The sequence below is a fragment of the Pangasianodon hypophthalmus genome, chromosome 26 (assembly GCF_027358585.1).
Source record: "Pangasianodon hypophthalmus isolate fPanHyp1 chromosome 26, fPanHyp1.pri, whole genome shotgun sequence".
Classification (NCBI taxonomy): domain Eukaryota; kingdom Metazoa; phylum Chordata; class Actinopteri; order Siluriformes; family Pangasiidae; genus Pangasianodon; species Pangasianodon hypophthalmus.
Genome location: NC_069735.1, coordinates 16719783 through 16737449, shown reverse-complemented (window position 1 = coordinate 16737449; position 17667 = coordinate 16719783). Strand labels below are relative to the sequence as shown.

The 17667-nt window shown below is 39.0% G+C and overlaps 1 protein-coding gene across 1 annotated transcript; it reads left to right on the top strand.

The window, feature by feature from the left end:
- Positions 1 to 34: 34 nt before the first annotated feature.
- On the top strand, positions 35 to 17493 carry dennd1c (DENN domain containing 1C). Its single transcript, XM_034300089.2, has 22 exons — positions 35 to 707; positions 2079 to 2143; positions 3866 to 3909; positions 3989 to 4038; positions 4135 to 4254; positions 4906 to 4975; positions 5061 to 5141; positions 5734 to 5787; positions 5891 to 6001; positions 6942 to 7042; positions 7133 to 7178; positions 7269 to 7370; positions 8863 to 8988; positions 9242 to 9343; positions 9799 to 9889; positions 10509 to 10549; positions 10640 to 10696; positions 12719 to 12760; positions 12852 to 12971; positions 14114 to 14202; positions 14970 to 15162; positions 15296 to 17493. Exons 1-22 carry the CDS (start codon positions 691 to 693, stop codon positions 16310 to 16312), a joined length of 2739 nt encoding a protein of 912 aa, XP_034155980.2. The 5' UTR covers positions 35 to 690; the 3' UTR covers positions 16313 to 17493.
- The last annotated feature ends 174 nt before the right edge of the window (positions 17494 to 17667 follow it).

The following is a 17667-nucleotide window of genomic DNA, read 5'->3' as shown; positions in this document are numbered from 1 at the left end:
CAAGAGGAAAGGACTGAGCAAGTTCTAAATAGCAAAACAGACTAATAAATAAGCAATCAGAAGTGAACCCAGTGACTTTAAAAAGAAAAGAGGAGGAAGAAAAGAGACAGGCAGCTGAAAAGAGAAATAGCAGCTGCGATAGAGGAAGTCCTCTCCTGATTTCCTCTCAGCGTGCCTGCTCAAATGCTGCTGTCTGTAAAAGAGAGATTCATGAATACACACATTTACACACAGTTGGTAAATCTGATGTGCATGACACTGACTTGAAAATGTGTTGAGGGAGGGCCTTGACATGCAAATGTGTGTTTATAAACAGAGTTTTAGAAAGATTTATATTAAGCAAAATGCACACACATACACACACACACACATATTCATAACTCAATTTTGATGTGTAAATAAGTCATAAAACAATTCTGAATGAGGAAGAATGGAGAAAAGGCTGGAGACGTAAAGAGAAGGAAACAACAGCAGCCGTCATATACAACACAAGCATCACATGCAAGATTCTCAGCACAGATCAGGAAGTGATTCTGTGAGCCTGTTTTCTTATCCGTTTGATTATGTGTGTGTTGGCATGTGTGTGTGTGTGTGTGTGTGTCTGAGAGGCTACTCTCTCTAGTTCTATAATGGTACCTTCATCACAGAAACTCCACTAATCACATATGGACTCCATCTTGAAGCTACAACATGGGATCCAGACTAAAGTAAGACTTGTCTTTGTTTCTCTGATTTCACTTTGTGTGTTTTATCTGATCTGCAGCTCTCGGAGATTCGAGGCCACAATATATTCCGGTGCCATTTAAATACTGCTTTAAAACTCAAGCCATCATTACAAGAACGCAAAGTTTCTAACGTATAATTGCATTTTGCATAATTACGTTGGTGGCTTCTTAGAAGAGTCTATTTCCTGGCCACTACTTCCTCTGTCACTGTGTGCTTACGACATACAGAATTACACGTTAAAATCTGTATCACTTCTATAGGAATTATATACCACTCTTTGTTATTGCTGATTGGATAGGACAACAGCGTTAGGGTCAAATCATTTAGCTTTAGTTTTTGATCGTATTTCGTATCATTTTTGGTATTATCTCTATGAAAATACAGATGCAGTGATGCTCCATTATTAATATTAACTTTAATCTGAAAGGCTGAAGCTCTGCACAATAATGCCTTAGATTGTTATAGTCAAATACAGTTGTGAAAGGTACAATAAATATGGCAAGACTTGTTGCGGATTTCTTTAATCCTGCTTTATATAAGGGATGAAACATGACAGGATGTGCTGTTGTAGGAAGATGATGAACAACTTGCTATAACAGCACATCCTGAGGTGTTTTATTCTTCTTACTGTACAGCAGTTTGCTAATGATTCATCATAACTGATTCATAATAGCTTTTATAGTTCATTTACAGTTCCATTTAACATTGTAGAAGTTATCACTTACGCTGTAAAGTTACATTAAAGCTTAATGTTTGACTGTTACAAAGCACTGCCACTGGAGACTCCTTCCCAAAATGTTAAATAAACATCTCCTTATAGAAAATAGAAATACAAAACCAATCATCTGGAGCTGCACTATTGTCAGAGCTGCTGTTCTAGAAAATTCATCAACACCTCCTGACCAGTCAAATACTGAATGTGTTGCTCATACTTGGGCATTTGCTTCAGATTTATCATCATAAATCTTTTAATTGCATTAATTTGTTTAAATTTTGTTAGCAAAGTCAGTGTTACGCCCCGTGCCCTTTCTTGGGTTACATCATCTATTCATTGTAAATCGTACCAGGTACATTTGCAGGGTTTTTTTTTTTTTTCTTATGCCCACTCATTTTCTGAGTCTATCTATTTTCTTGTTATTGGTCTAGTGACTATTTCAAACTGATTTAGCCCTAAATTTTATTCCAATTACAAGATCATTTTCTTCTAGATTGCAAATGCTTTCAGATTCTGTGGTTTTTTGTTTTTTTTTTTTGATCTCTTCCCCTTCTCAGCTTTTCGGAGAGTTTCTGTGAAATACAACAATACGCAATATTTACTTTGCCTGCTTGTTCATTGATTTTGTGGCTTTCAGGGAAAATCCAGAAAGGACGTTTTACTGGTTCTTTCAAGCCTCATGCCCCATCGCCAGAGACAAGGGTGAGCAAATGTAGTGTTTTTTTTTTTTTTTTTTTTTTTTGCAAGCTGTTGCTAGGTGCTGAGAAAACGGCTCTCCTTCCTGTCACATGGCTTAACCAGAAAGCCACAAGACTCTGGCCGTTGTCATGGAAACAACAGGATGAGCTTGCGTGCTATGATTAGCTGCAACCTGTGGTCACTTTGATTATCATTGAAGTGCACGAGGAAATAATCTAAAGACACCAGGACGAGAGACAGATGCTATTTAGCCATAATAAATGATCAAAACTACTCTGAGTATTATTTTTTTTACAGTGATAAGCATTAGCTCTGGCTAAGGGCTTCTGCTAAATGCTGTAAATGTAAATGAAAATGTAGTTCTGCAGTATTTGCTAATTCAGGCTGACAGTTTTATAGCGTATGCTTGAGCACTTTTTTTTGTACAGGAAGATGTTGACTTCAGTTAACCACATCCTCTACTTACTACAGAAATGAGCCTGTGTGTGTATGTGCGTGTGTGTGTGTGTGTGTGTGTGTGTGCGTGTGTGTGCATCATTAGTATTAATGGTGTTCAGAAACTGACCCAGCTGAAGGTTAGAGATTAAAACACACTATGCATGGAAAAAATTAGCTTTAGTCTCTACTTGATCACCTACAAGGTGACCAACAAGGTGTGAGTGTGTGTTAAAGTTCAGGAAGTGTTTTAAAACCCAACAACAACACTGCTGTAGCTTTTTCATAATAATATCTGCTCAGTGATGTGCCTTTCTATTGATGCACAGAGTAGAAGGGTGCTAATACTTTGTGCAGTGCAACACATCGACTACAGTCCGTGTATTCAGAGTTGAGTTAAGCACTCACTGTGAAGAGTTGATACTGAAATTGTGCACATTAATATTCAGAGAGGACATCAGATGAATAAAAACAGGCATTACTGCATTAATTTGATGACGTTAAACGCACATTAAAATAGACTACATCCTGCACACACATTATAATTTCATAACCTCCATTTAGTATCTTGTGGCTTCATCAGGTTGCCTGAATAACACAAGCACAGTATCAACAAATAAAATGCAAAATAGCAGAATATGCTGGATCAAGTGCTATTTTATGAACTGCCGAATAATGAGTGTTAATTACAACTAGGACGATATAGAAATACATTAGCAATATGCTAGATGCCTATTAGATTTATTTCAATTCTTGCCATTTTATATCATTGTATTCATTTTATATATGCCATCTTATATCGTTATTTTTTATTACATTTTGTAAATTTTGTTTCTTGCTATTATGTTGCATCGTATTACACTTGACACTTGAAGAAGTAAAGCGATTTCCTTTTTTCAGTCCACATTTTCTATCCCTGATTTTTTTTTTTTTTTTAATGTTTAAAAGTAAGTGCTTGTGTTTAAAGACAGTCGTCTAGACATGGTTTAAAAACACCTTGGACGTCTACTAAAAAGATTTGAATAATCTCAATGGAGTGCCCAGAAAATCAACTTAAGCAAGTGCACAAGTCGACTCTGAATACACGTAACTTGTTGCTGACTCTGAGTACAGCCCAGTACTAGTACACACACAAAGTGGTCTATGAGCTTTCGCTATGGCCTACACAAGCTAGCGCTAACCCTGATTTCAATACCCAGCGTGAGCTGTAGGAATAGACTGTTCAGTAGTAGTAATGGAGGCTATCTACCCCACCAAGACAGTAACACCACCATGTGTCTCAATGTACAGATCCTGGGCTGCTGTTTCATTTCCCAGAGGACTTCAGTGATGAGGTTAGTGATAAAAAATAATTGTTGTTGAAGAATAAAGAACAACAAAAATATTCAATGTATTTAAATTTCTTATTTGTAGGAGTGTTTGCAATCCCTTCCTCGATTCTGCTTCCCATATGATATAGAGAGGTAATGGTAAATCATTTTGCTTATTTAATCATTTCATCACGACATAACGTCCTACTGATGAATATTAATCAGACTGACTGATTGGCTGATTCGTAGGGTGAGGGATGGCATAGCTGTGCAGCACTTTACATTTGCATTGACTGACCTCGAGGGATGTCAGCGATTTGGGTTCTGCAGACTCACTTCCAGCTCCCAGACCTGCCTCTGCATCCTCAGGTCTTCATTCTGCACGTCTCCATAAGCTAAATACCCGACACACACACTACAGCTCACCTTAATGATCCTACACGTAGCCTACACCTACCCACAGGTTGTACCACCATTCACACAGTCCTACAGGCAGGGTTGACAGGGCTGTGTGTGTGTTTTATACCAAATTAGCCTAGTTTTGGAACAAGGTTGTAGGTGGAAAACGGATGTCCGTGGGTGGTGGTTGGTTTAAGAATAGTTTTAAAGCCACCACGATCTCAGAATGAGATCTAATCAATTTCTGCAAACATTGGTCATGGCAAACAAAGGAAAATTTGAGTATCTACGATGTACAGAATCATTTCTGTTGTGAAGTGGATTGGGAGAGGGAAAAGGGGGATGATAGACTGGATAATCATGCAATGATTTAAAAAAAAAGGTGAATTGCAAATCATGCAAAAAAGAAACCCTTGATTCCCACACAAAGACTTCAAATAAAAATGTCTCTTCCTTTTCCACTGTCTAAACTTTCCGGGCAGTTTCAGGTTTTTTGGTGAGATTTTTGAGGAGTAATTGGGTTAGAAATTCTGCTGAGACCTGGCAACCTTGCCTACAGGACGATTCAGATCATTTCTCACAGTATGGGACTAATTTTGCAATTCTGCGTCTGTCACACAGCTACCTGCCTTGGTTCGAAGTCTTTTATAAACTGTTAAATAATCTGGCAGACTATGTGACAAAAGGCCAGGTAAACACTGCATTGCTTCATCGTACTGTTTCCATTTTAAAATCAAGGGCTCTGTGTAACAGTTTGTCATTCTAAATTCGGACAGACGAGTGAGATGAGAGAGTTACTGGCAACTCTTTACAAACACCCCGTGCCGCTGGCCAACAGCTTAAACCCTCTGCAGCTGGTAAGTTCTCTTCCACAATGAGATCTAATCAATACACTACAACCACAGCAGCGATCAACAGTGGAGTTATTTATTAAAGATACAGTAAACTAGATATATATATATATATATATATATAGCCTTATAGAAAAGTCACCTGTGCATAATCACATGATTTAATATTAAATTTATACATGTGGTTTTCAGTCACTTTATAGTACTAAACTGTAAAGTGACTGTAAAACGTTACAGTAGAAGTGTTTCATATTTTTTATGTATTTCTCGTGTTTTACCGTATGATCAGTTTATTTTCTCACATGATATTTGTCCACATGATTAGTTTATTTTCTCATGTGTTTCTTCGCAATGATTAATTTATTTTCAGATATACGATTTATATTCCGATACTATTTCAGTGCATAACGTGTTGAAACGCACTTGCACGTTTTTCACACGTACTCACTTTTTCCTCACAGTCACGTTTGAAGTGTATGTATGCTAACTTTCTAACTTTAGAGTCATAATGTAAAACTCATTTCTGTACTCGACTCGGCTTTTGAGAAATTCACATTTTACGTTTTGATTGTCAAATTTCTGTAATTTTTTTTTTCAGATGCCGTACTTCATCGCTCCTGATCCAAAGGCTTTACCGTCCATTCCAGAGAGTGTGAGTGTGTACTGTATACTGTATGTGTCTGCTATCCTTCAGCTTGTTGTTGTTTGCATTGTGTCTGTGTTGCTCTACTGACTGAATGTGTGTGTTTGTTCAGAGGAACCTGACAGAGCTGATCGTGGCTGTAGATGTGGGGAACCTCCTGCAGCTGTACGCCAGCATGCTTTTTGAGAGACGTATCCTCATTTGCTGCAGTAAACTCAGCACGGTGAGAATGACCGAGAACGCCCAGTGTTTGATTTAGTGAGAAGTGTTTCTGATTGAGTGGTCATTATAAGGGAACTGAACTGAAACTGTTGTTGATTCACACCCGCCCGTGCTTCCCTCAGGCCCTGCATGTCAGAATGTGAGTGTATTACAGGGAAGTGGGAAGGCAAGTAGGGTGGCTCAGGCCATTGAAAAAGAACCGAGTGAGGCAAAGGTCAATGAGAGGTCAATCTGTGGTCAATTGATTTAACATACGAGTTCTTGTAATTTTTATTAAATTTATATTTAATTTTAATGGTTTTCCCCCCCTGGGCTACAATTCAACTAGTTTACTAATTTAAAGAATAAAAATTGATTTATTCTTTCATTTTTTTATATTCTGCCTCTTCCTTTATGCTGGCGTTATTTATTTTCCCTGTAAAATATTTTGAGGTGACTTTTCATGTGTGGAAGGTGCTATAGAAATGTGGAAGTGAAAAACTCCAGCCTGAATACCAATCAGAAAACAGAAAATGAGCAAATCAACCACTTCTTAATATTTTTGCCAAACATCAACAGCACCAAACAATGTCCCGACTGGCACATTACCAGAAGAAGAAAAATTAAAAATCATTCTAGGAGGAGAAGGAAACACTGCAGTCTTCGCTGCAAAGTATGTGTCAGGATGTGACACACCGAGTGTCCTGCACACACCCTGAATACACACACTATGTTCACACACTCACCTGTCAGGTTTTTGTTGTTTGCTTTATGTATATATATTTTTTTACTGTTCCTGTTTATGATGTTTGTAATGTTTAAATACATGTATATGTGTTATTTGTATAAATTTTGGTTTAATCTACATTCATGCTAATAAATTTAGAACATTCATGCTAATAAAGCACTGATGAACTGAACTGAATCCCATCTTAATATACTTATGTATCTTTCTTCTACAGCTGACCGCGTGTGTACATGCATGTAGCAGCATGCTCTTCCCCATGTACTGGCAGCACATCTTCATTCCTGTCCTACCACCACACCTGCTGGACTACTGCTGGTGAGAACACACACACACACACACACACACACACACAAAATTACAGCCACACTGTGATTTAATGGTCATTGTAATGGTTGTGTGTTACAGCGCTCCAATGCCGTACCTTATTGGAGTTCATTCCAGCCTGATAGAGGTACTGAAAATGACTCATACCCTCTCTTACACACACACACACACACACACACACGCAGAGTAATATATCCCGTGTGTATTGTGTTGTCAGAGAGTGAGGAGTCGTGCTCTGGATGATGTGGTCATTCTGAACGTGGACACGAACACTATGGAGTCTCCTCACGATGACCTGAAGAAGCTCCCAACAGATGTGGTAATTCATTCATCTACACTTCATCCATCCATCCATCCATCCATAACTCCAATCAATACACTGTCCCTCCATACATACATCCATCCATCCATCACTCCAATCAATACACTGTCCCTCCATACATACATACATACATCCATCACTCCAATCCATACAACACCTCTCCATACATCCATCTATACATCCATCCATCACTCCAATCAATACACTGTCCCTCCATACATACATACATCCATCACTCCAATCCATACAACACCTCTCCATACATCCATCCATCTATACATCCATCCATCACTCCAATCAATACACTGTCCCTCCATACATACATCCATCCATCCATCACTCCAATCAATACACCACCTCTCCATACATCCATCCATCCATCCATCCATCCATAACTCCAATCAATACACTGTCCCTCCATACATACATACATACATCCATCACTCCAATCAATACACCACCCCTCCATACATCCATCTATACATCCATCCATCACTCCAATCAATACACTGTCCCTCCATACATACATACATCCATCCGTCACTCCAATCAATACACCACCCCTCCATACATCCATCCATCCATCTATACATCCATCCATCACTCCAATCAATACACCGCCCCTCCATACATCCATCCATCTATACATCCATCCATCACTCCAATCAATACACCGTCCCTCCATACATACATACATCCATCCATCACTCCAATCAATACACCACCTCTCCATACATCCATCCATCCATCTATACATCCATCCATCACTCCAATCAATACATCATACCTCTATACATCCATTAATCAAATTAGTATTTACTAGCATCTTTCCTATTAATACTCAATCACTCCATCTATACATCCATCAACCCATCCATCCATCCATCCATCACTCCAGTCAATACATCAAACCTCCATACATGCGTTACTCCAATTAGTATATTATAAATGCATTAATACTCCAACACTTAATCCATGCATCACTCCATTCATCAGTCCAATCAATACACCACACCTTTATACATCTATTAGTCCAGTAGGTATTGAATAACATTACCCCCATCGATGTTCTATCACTCCATCAGTCACTACATCCACCATTACATCCATCCATCCCTCCTGTCAATACACCATATTTCCATACTACACATTGTATCTCACAACTACACCACTCCTGTCAATACGCCATACCTCCATACTCCATCATGCTGTCCCTTCATCATGCCTATTAATATCTAACAATATAAATATCACTCCAATTAAGGCTCTATTACTCCATCACTCCATCTCTGCTATAAATATATCATCAGTCCAATCAGTACTCTGTCACTCTACATCACTTCATTACTCCAGTTACTAATCCATCAGTAATATTACTCCCATTAATCATAATACTCATTATACTATATTCAAATGAGATTAGGACCGGGGTTTTCTCACTGTTATGCTAAGGACTTTTCTTTGTGTGTGTGTGTGTGTGTGTGTGCAGGTGACAGCTCTGAAAGTGAGGCTGAAGCGCCAGGCTGGATTTACAGGCCCCGGTGTAGCTAAAGCATTTCTCAGAGCTCAGGCTCTGCTGTTTGGAGCATACAAAGATGCTTTACAGTACCCTAGTGTGAGTTATACCACTAACACACACACACACACACATGCACGCATACATATGCGCACACACACACACACATGCACACAAATAGACACAATAAATACCCAACTGTTTTTAGCACACACACAGTTCTCTCTGCTTATAGCTCACAGAACTGATACCATACTCTACCCTGCTGTGAAAACACACACAGGCACACACACACACACACACACACACACACATGCACGCACACACACTTAATTTCTCTCTTTTCCTGCAGGGACAACCCGTGTCATTCAGTGAGGAGTTGTTTCTCACACACAGATCTCCCAGCATGAGGCAGTTCCTTGAAAGTGCCATTCACCTGCAGTTTTTCAAACAGGTGTGCACACACCACACACACACACAAACACACACACACACAAACACACACATACATACACACAATTAGCATAGGTGTCATACTGGCTTTCCCTTTACTTCTAGCAGCAGAATTGATTCTGATTCTGGAAGAAAAATGCCCTCTAGTGTTCAAATATTTGCAGTGCATGTCCTTACGTAGAGCAGAACCGATAATGCAGAACTGTGGCACCAGTAATAAAGAGAATAAAACCTGATGATAGCACCTTAAATCTTTATAATCGACTGTAATTTTGAAATATGACTTTACAATTGTTACATTTTTTTATTTTAAGGAATTCATTCATTAATCAGTAAAGTCAGTAGTCAGTTTATAGAAATGTAGTTATTTTCAGTTGCGCTTTTCTAATCGTACATGATGTTACCTCAGTGTAATGCTCCATCATGTCACTGCAATATATAAGTGTGTGTTTCCAGTTTATTGATGGGCGTCTAGAGATGCTCAACCAAGGAAAAGAGCCAGACGACCTGTTTGAGGAGGAAATACAGCAGTGTGGCGCGTCCTCAGGTTTGTGTTTTATCTCCTCCAATCATAACAAAGGTTGCCTTCATAACTGTGCATGAAAGTCCAGAAATCTTTACAATGTAGCAGCTATAAACACTCGTTCCGTCACCAGCCTCTATTTTTCTGCACTTAATAAGACAAAAAAAAAAAACACAGCTTCTCATGTTACTGAGAAACCGCAAAGAAGCGTAAACTCCTCTGTCCTGAAGATGTCGGAAAACTTCAACTTACAGCTTCACCTCGGACTGTTACAAAGCGCTGACACTGGAGACTCCTTCCATCAATGTTACATAAACATCTCCTTACAGAAGACTTCATCGTAGCAATGATTTTACAAACTGTTTATGTGGAGTGTCTGCTGTACGAGTCCCTGTGAATGAGCTGTTACTATAGAAACGATAATGTATTAGAACGAGGGCATTAATATAAACCTGCGATTTGTAGCTGCACTACTGTCAGAACGAATCAACACCTTCTGACCAATCAGAAACCAGGATTCAACAGGGCCCTGGGATTAAATTCAAATATCTTATTGTGAAAATGTAAAGGATTAAATTTTCTTTTAGAATAATTATGTGACTTTTATTTAATAATGTTTTGATTATTTTTTTTCGTGCATTAGGTGGCTCAAAATCTTACCAGCAGTGGATGGGGAACCTGAAGGTCACTTTTATTTTCCACACAGAACACATTTTTAATAAAAACTCCAAGAGGCCTTACATTTTCATGTTGTCATTATTCAATGTTTTACAGAAAGGAGGAGGATCTCTCATTCTGACAGTCAAGTCCAAAGCGCAGATGTACAAAAACGTGAGTGATATTTCAGTGTGATCGCGTAAATATCGACCAAATTAAAATATTAACTACTTACATTATTTATAGTATGAATTATTCTGAACGACATGCATTTGGAAAATCCGTTACATTAAAACCTTAAACAATAATAAATGAATTTCCTTCACAGACATGGCCTGTGTCCAGAGCTGACAAATGAGCTAAAAGACTCTGAAGTGTTACTTGCTAGCCTCACCTGTTTGCTTCAGCATATGAAATTAGCGCTTAAATACTAGCATATAGCACGTGGCATCACATAGTCGGGAATAAATCAATAAAAACGTAGCAGAAATGCGTAAAAATGACTGATTAATACACAGCCAAATATCACTGCTATTGTTACTGATCAGCATACACTTGATATTTCATACTGAGTATGTGTATTTTTTTTCTAATAAATGTACCTTTATTAAAGGAGCTTTTCTACATGCAGCTTACCTTAGCTTTGCTGAGGTACAGAAAGCGTGAAGTGACAAAAAGGACGCGTGCAAAACAAAAGCGGGACGATGCAAACAATAAAAGATAGTTGTCTATTTACAGTGCAGATAGCGTAATAATTATAAGTACTCAAATAGAATATATAATTATAACAATAGAAATCATAATTTTGTGTGTGTGGGGGGGATTCACACATTTTAAATAATTTTAAGTAATTTTTTAACCCTGTTACAGTTAGTTACTTTAGTTACGTATTTTAGTTATGTAAATTGCAGTTTCTTTTCTTGTCACGCCTCAAGGGGCTCCTGCGACTGCCTGATAATACTGATAACTGCCTGATGCATAAAGCCTTCTCACCAAATGATAGTAAACTGTGCTTTTTGCATATTTATTTTTAAAAATCATGCGTAAGGGCCCAAGCTGTGTCTAAGGCCCCGTTCATACCTGGCATTAACATTCGTCCATTGTCCATATGGCCACATAATGCATCTCAGTGCTTCCTGGACAGCAACGAAGGAACAACTAATCAACAGCGTCATTGCCTTGGCTAGAAAATATCTAATCGCTGAGAGACTGTTTGGAAATCACGCTGAACGGTAGAGCTCTCTGCCGCTAGGCTAATGGATAAAAACGACGCTGTAACAGCAGAGACAAAAGCAGCTGCTTTTCATAGCTTCATTTGTCGTCTCATCTCTCATTCATTTCTAAGTTTCGTTAGCAGACCATGCGATTTAAACTCTTCAAACAGCCCCTAAAGGTGCATGAGATATGATTCCCGGGACATTTCTGCCTGAAAATAAATGTAGTGGAAGACTGATGTAATAAATGTGCGTTCAAACGATGTATGAAATCTGATCACAAGTGGTGACTGGAGAAACACTGATAATTCCAGATGTGAAGGGCTATGGGTCTCAACTGTCCACTTGTGATCCAATTACCCAGGATGCATGTTAATGCCAGGTGTAAACAGGGCCTTATTCCAAGTGAAGGAGGCGTGGCCTCTGTTCAGTCCCAGTGAAGGAGGTGTGGCCTCTGTTCAGTCCCATTGAAGGAGGTGTGGCCTCTGTTCAGTCCCAGTGAAGGAGGCGTGGCCTGTGTGTCTCTCAGTCCCAGTGAAGGAGGCGTGGCCTGTGTGTCTCTCAGTCCCAGTGAAGGAGGCGTGGCCTGTGTGTCTCTCAGTCCCAGTGAAGGAGGCGTGGCCTGTGTGTCTCTCAGTCCCAGTGAAGGAGGCGTGGCCTGTGTGTCTCTCAGTCCCAGTGAAGGAGGCGTGGCCTGTGTGTCTCTCAGTCCCAGTGAAGGAGGCGTGGCCTGTGTGTCTCTCAGTCCCAGTGAAGGAGGAGTGATGACTCTGTACTGTATTATATGACATTATTACTAATTGTGGCACAGTTCCTACTGATTTCTTTTGGCTGATTTAAATGTATCTTTCCAAAAGCAGCTCACTGACCAAGCTTTGTATTTTCTCAGAAGGGGTGAAACAAGCCATATACGTATCTTCTAACTCATTTTATCTACTGTGTGATAAGATTTGTTACTCAACACCATCCTCTTCTGTTTTAGGTCACATGTCATAGCAAGCTGAAGAATCTTATTTCACCAAAGGTGAGACACAACACTAATATGTGAGAGAGAAGAGAAATAAAACAGATACAGCCTGTAAAAGCATGTCAATCTTTACTTGTATTTCTCTCAGGAGCAGAAACAGGTTCACACACTCCAGCGAGGAGGGTCTGTGTGCGGGACACACTCGTATCGCTTCAGCAAATCAGAATGCCTTCAGAACAGATTACCGATCACACAGCATTTCGGAAAGGTGAATCCCACATACCGCACACCTGTAGGGCTGAAATGATTTAATACATGCAAACAACCCAATAATTTGGTTTTCATGGTATAGGAATTGACGTATTACAGTTTATTTTAACTTAACCATGAATGTGATTTGTTATTTAGTTTGTCACAATGTCGCAAGGGCATCCGGTGTAAAACCCATGCCAAATCTAATATGCAGATTTGATATAAATAACCGGATTTCCATAATGGAGCCGGGTGATGCGCTGTGGCGACCCCTAACAGGAGCAGCCGAAAGACGAAGAATAACAACATTTAGTTAGATTTTTTGTCTCATTAAAATACAACGAACATAGCAACAATCTTTGTGAAATTTTCATTTATACCGGTGTCTCATGACATGAATGATTTCAGGCTTCGTTATAAAAATTATATATGTAAATATAAAACACAGACCTCAGTGTAGATTTCTTTTCTGAACATAATCCATCTAATCAGATATTAAGCTGATTATTTGGCTATTATTCTGACTATTTATTGAAGTTATAGCACTTTTTATTCCAAACCCATTTTTCTTAAAATTGTCATCAAAAAGGCATACTTGTTTTGGAGTTACTGATGTTAAGATTAAATTTATTTAAATTCAAAGTCAAGTAGGATAACTTTGATAATAGTGGGTTATTATTTATATATAACTACCTCATTATTTATATATATTATTTATTTATTCGTTATTTCCACTATTGTAACAAAATAAAAAAAAGAAATCATGGACCCTCCCATGTGTCCTCAGACCTGGTTTGAGATCCCTGGCTTTAAATGATTAAAATATTCAGGTTCATGAGATGGTACATTGTAACATCAGACAAAATAAACTACCCTTCCAGGGCCATTTTATTGGGCACTGTACTTATAAGCTATATTTTTAGGAAATAGGCTTGTTTAAGGTAAGGTATATTTCTTTTAAGAGCTCTGATATTCAAAATCCAAAAGTTTTAAGATAGTATTTAATCTATTATTAAAATTAATGTTAGATTTGAGACACATTTTTGGTGCCTTGCTTTAAATATATATGATAGGATATTTAAAAGATTTGCTCTGCTTGAGTTTGGATTAAAATATTGATAAAAACATGGATGTTAATGTTGCCGTTGATTTTTCCAGTCCCGTCCTCGCAGGCCCACACGCAATGCATCCGTCCAGCAGGGGGAGGAAACACCACAAGACAACAGTGGCAACTGGGGAGAGGAGAGGTGTGTGTGTGTGTGTGTGTGTGTTCACATGCTAAAATATATATTTAATTTTCAATTAATTTTCAGTCTACAAGAACACTGACATAGGGGTGGTCACAATACCTAGAGAAACAAAAGGTATCAGTGACATATTCAATTAAAGTTTAAGAGTAATGGGTTTATAATACATGTAAAATGCATTTTTTGAAAAGACACTCTGTTGCTCAGAAGCAGCTGTTGAACCTCCCTATTGCTTCCCTACATTTGAAGTTATATAATAATTATTAACAGCAGCTCTGACAATAGTGCAACTGGAAATCACAGGTTTATTTATTTAACATTTATGGAAGGAGTCTCCAGTGTCAGCGCTTTGTAACAGTCAGAGGTAAAGCTGGAACTATGTTTTCTGACATCTTCAGGACAGAGGAGTTTACACTTTGAGGTATGACAAGCTGAATTTTTGTCTTATTAAGTTTGCAAGAGAAAAAAAGAGAGGCCGGTGAGGTAACGCCCTTTTATAGCTGCTAGTGAGAACAGTAACCAACTTCATTCACAAGCATTCGACAACGTTGAAAGTAGTTACAAGTTGATAAAAAGAGACAAAAAAAGAAAAAAAAAGTCATTCTTTAGTTAATAAAAATGTTAATCGTTGCTGTGGTATAAAGGGAAAAACAATAATTGGGGACATGCAACAGTAATAACAGTATCATCACACCACCCCATCACTCAGTATTCTACTATAACAACAACACACACAGTGGTTAATTTTTTGGGGTTTTTGTGTGCAGTCATGTAGAGCTGGCTTCCGATGACCTGACAGAGGAGGAAGAGCTCTCCATGATGGCTGACCTTGAGGAGATGGACCTGCTAGGGGAGATCTTCGACACCTTAAACACTCAGAGCTCCAGAGAGCCGGGCCTGCTGTACAGCACACGCAGCCTCGATGTCTTCACCTCTGACTGCACCGACTTCATCAACAGAGTGAGCAGACACACACACACACACACACACACACACACACACACACACACACACACACATACACAATCAATCAATTTTTCCAGCAAAAAGAAATGTATCTATTTTTAATCAATTCACCCATTATGTGTTCCAGAGGAGCTTGGCCACACCCAGTCAGGAGAGCTTGAGTCTTTCCACTGGGAACAATGGCAGTCTGATGAGCTGGGAGGAAGGGCTTGAAGAAGGGCCAGATAAAGAGGAAGAGGAGTCTGATCTGCCAAGTGATGAACCAGAGAGGGACATGAAAGATGGAGTAAGAGAGGGTCACAATATGTCAGGGGAGGAGGAGCCAGGTGTGGATCTTGGAAGGTTAGTGGAGGATCTCGTGGATCTAAGGCAGGAACTTGAAGAGGAGCTGAAAGAAAACTGTAAGAAAACTAGCAGATCATCCAGAGAAAATCAGGAGGAAACTAGCAGATTATCCAGAGAAGATCAGGAGGAAACTAGCAGATCATCCAGAGAAGATCAGGAAGAAACTAGCAACTCATCCAGAGAAGATCAGGAGGAAACTAGCAGATCATCCAGAGAAAATCAGCAGGAAACTAGCAGCTCACCAGGAGAAAGTCAGGAAAGAACTGGGCGATCCATACCAGATGATGATGATAATGGGGAAAGTAGTGGAGCTCAGGAGCAGCAAGTAAAAGAGACAATAAACAAAACACACAATGCAGGGCACCAAGATCTAACTCAGGAGGACAACAACCCAGGGAGTCTACCTAGAAATTCTCCCCACGAAAAGGAGCTCCTTGCTGAGGAACAACTGAATGCAGATACATTGGTTAATGCAGTCAAAAAAGATGAGGAACAAGAAGAGTGCAGAGACCAGTCAACTCCTAAAGTGCTCTCCAAAGTGGCCCTGTTCCAGGTCAAGGCCTACCAGACAAAGGGCTCACCCGAGACTGTAAGGCCCAGCTATGGCCACAAAATCTTAGATACATCTCCAAAGATCTCTCCAAGAGGTCCTGGAGGCGTTTGGGTGACCGTGAATACAAAAACGGATGACTCGACCATAAAATCCCCAACCACGTCCAATGTATCAGACACAGCCACAGAGGACGAAGACTTGCCACCACCTAAAGTGTCTGAACTTAAAAAGAGATTTGAGCAGTGATTGACTGGAGGGATAATGTCATGCCCATGCTAATGCTAGATGCCAGAGATGCCCACCTTTACTTGGAGGGACCACAGGGATGTAAAATGAACAAAAACAAAATCAGATATCTAGTTGGCTCAAGCACATCATACTATTAATGTGTAACCTATTAAAGTGTGGTCAATGCAGTACTCACTCCACCAGCGCACAACGATCCTGCTGTTCAAACCAGTTTGCAAAACTGAACATTCAAAGCACATTTATTTTGTCCGTTTTTAAAACATTTTCTTTCAAAATAAATTTTATAGACTTTGAAGCTGTTATTTTTTTCCTCAGACAGTATATTTACACGCATTGATGATATGGTTCACCTGAGGGAAAACAAAAAGTTTCTGAAATTGTCTAATGAAATAAATCAAGGAGTGCATCAGTTCTGGAAATCTGGAAAGCAGAGGTTAAAGTAGCACAAATCTTTACTTAATTAAGAGAGCCATTGCTCTTTTAAAATAAATAAGTAAAATTTACATACACCACCACATTCTTCACCTAGTTATGGTAGAAAACTTAAAAACTCAAAAATGTACTTAATATATAATGAAAGTAAAAGTAGAAGAAACTTCACAAAAGAAAAAGACATTTGCCCCATTTTCAAATCAATCATACACTGATTTTAGTTACTCAAGGAAAATTATTGGCACTTTCACCAAGAAACCAAGGAACATGGGAAAATATTTGCTAAGTCTAACAAAATGAAGTCTTACTAAAATTTGGTCTTGGCCATGTACCAGTTAAGGCTCCTCATCATACAACTGCTCCCTACCAGGGAGGGTGGAGGCTATCACGTGCTTCCTCTGAGCCACCTGCATCTTTTCAAACTGCTGCTCATGCTGCATCCAAAAGCAACATTTGAATGAAGATTTTCAGAAAAGGTACAACGCAATAATGCAACAAACCAAATCAGCGCAAATGATTCCTCGGACGAATCCTGTGGTGCGTGTGGTGCGACATTCTTTGGTTCCCCACGCACAACTTCAGTTCCTACCTGCAATTAGCTCATATGTACAGTTTGACATGCAAAAATGTATGAAAAACCTGTAACCCTGGTTTCATCTTATCCTTTCATATACAACCTCTAATTAAATGTGTGTAAACGTGTGTACATTATGGAGAAAAATAAAGCTCAGAAGGAATTCAGAAGATCATTGGTGTCTCTGGTGAGTGTTTTTGCCTAGTACAGTTAGCTTGCTTTGCTAATCTGAGAATGAAGCTAATATGAAGCCTAGCATGTAACTTGGAAATTAAACAACCAATTTTCACACTGATTAGTGCATTTTTAAATTTGTTAGCTGTTGGCTGTACATTTTGGCTACTAT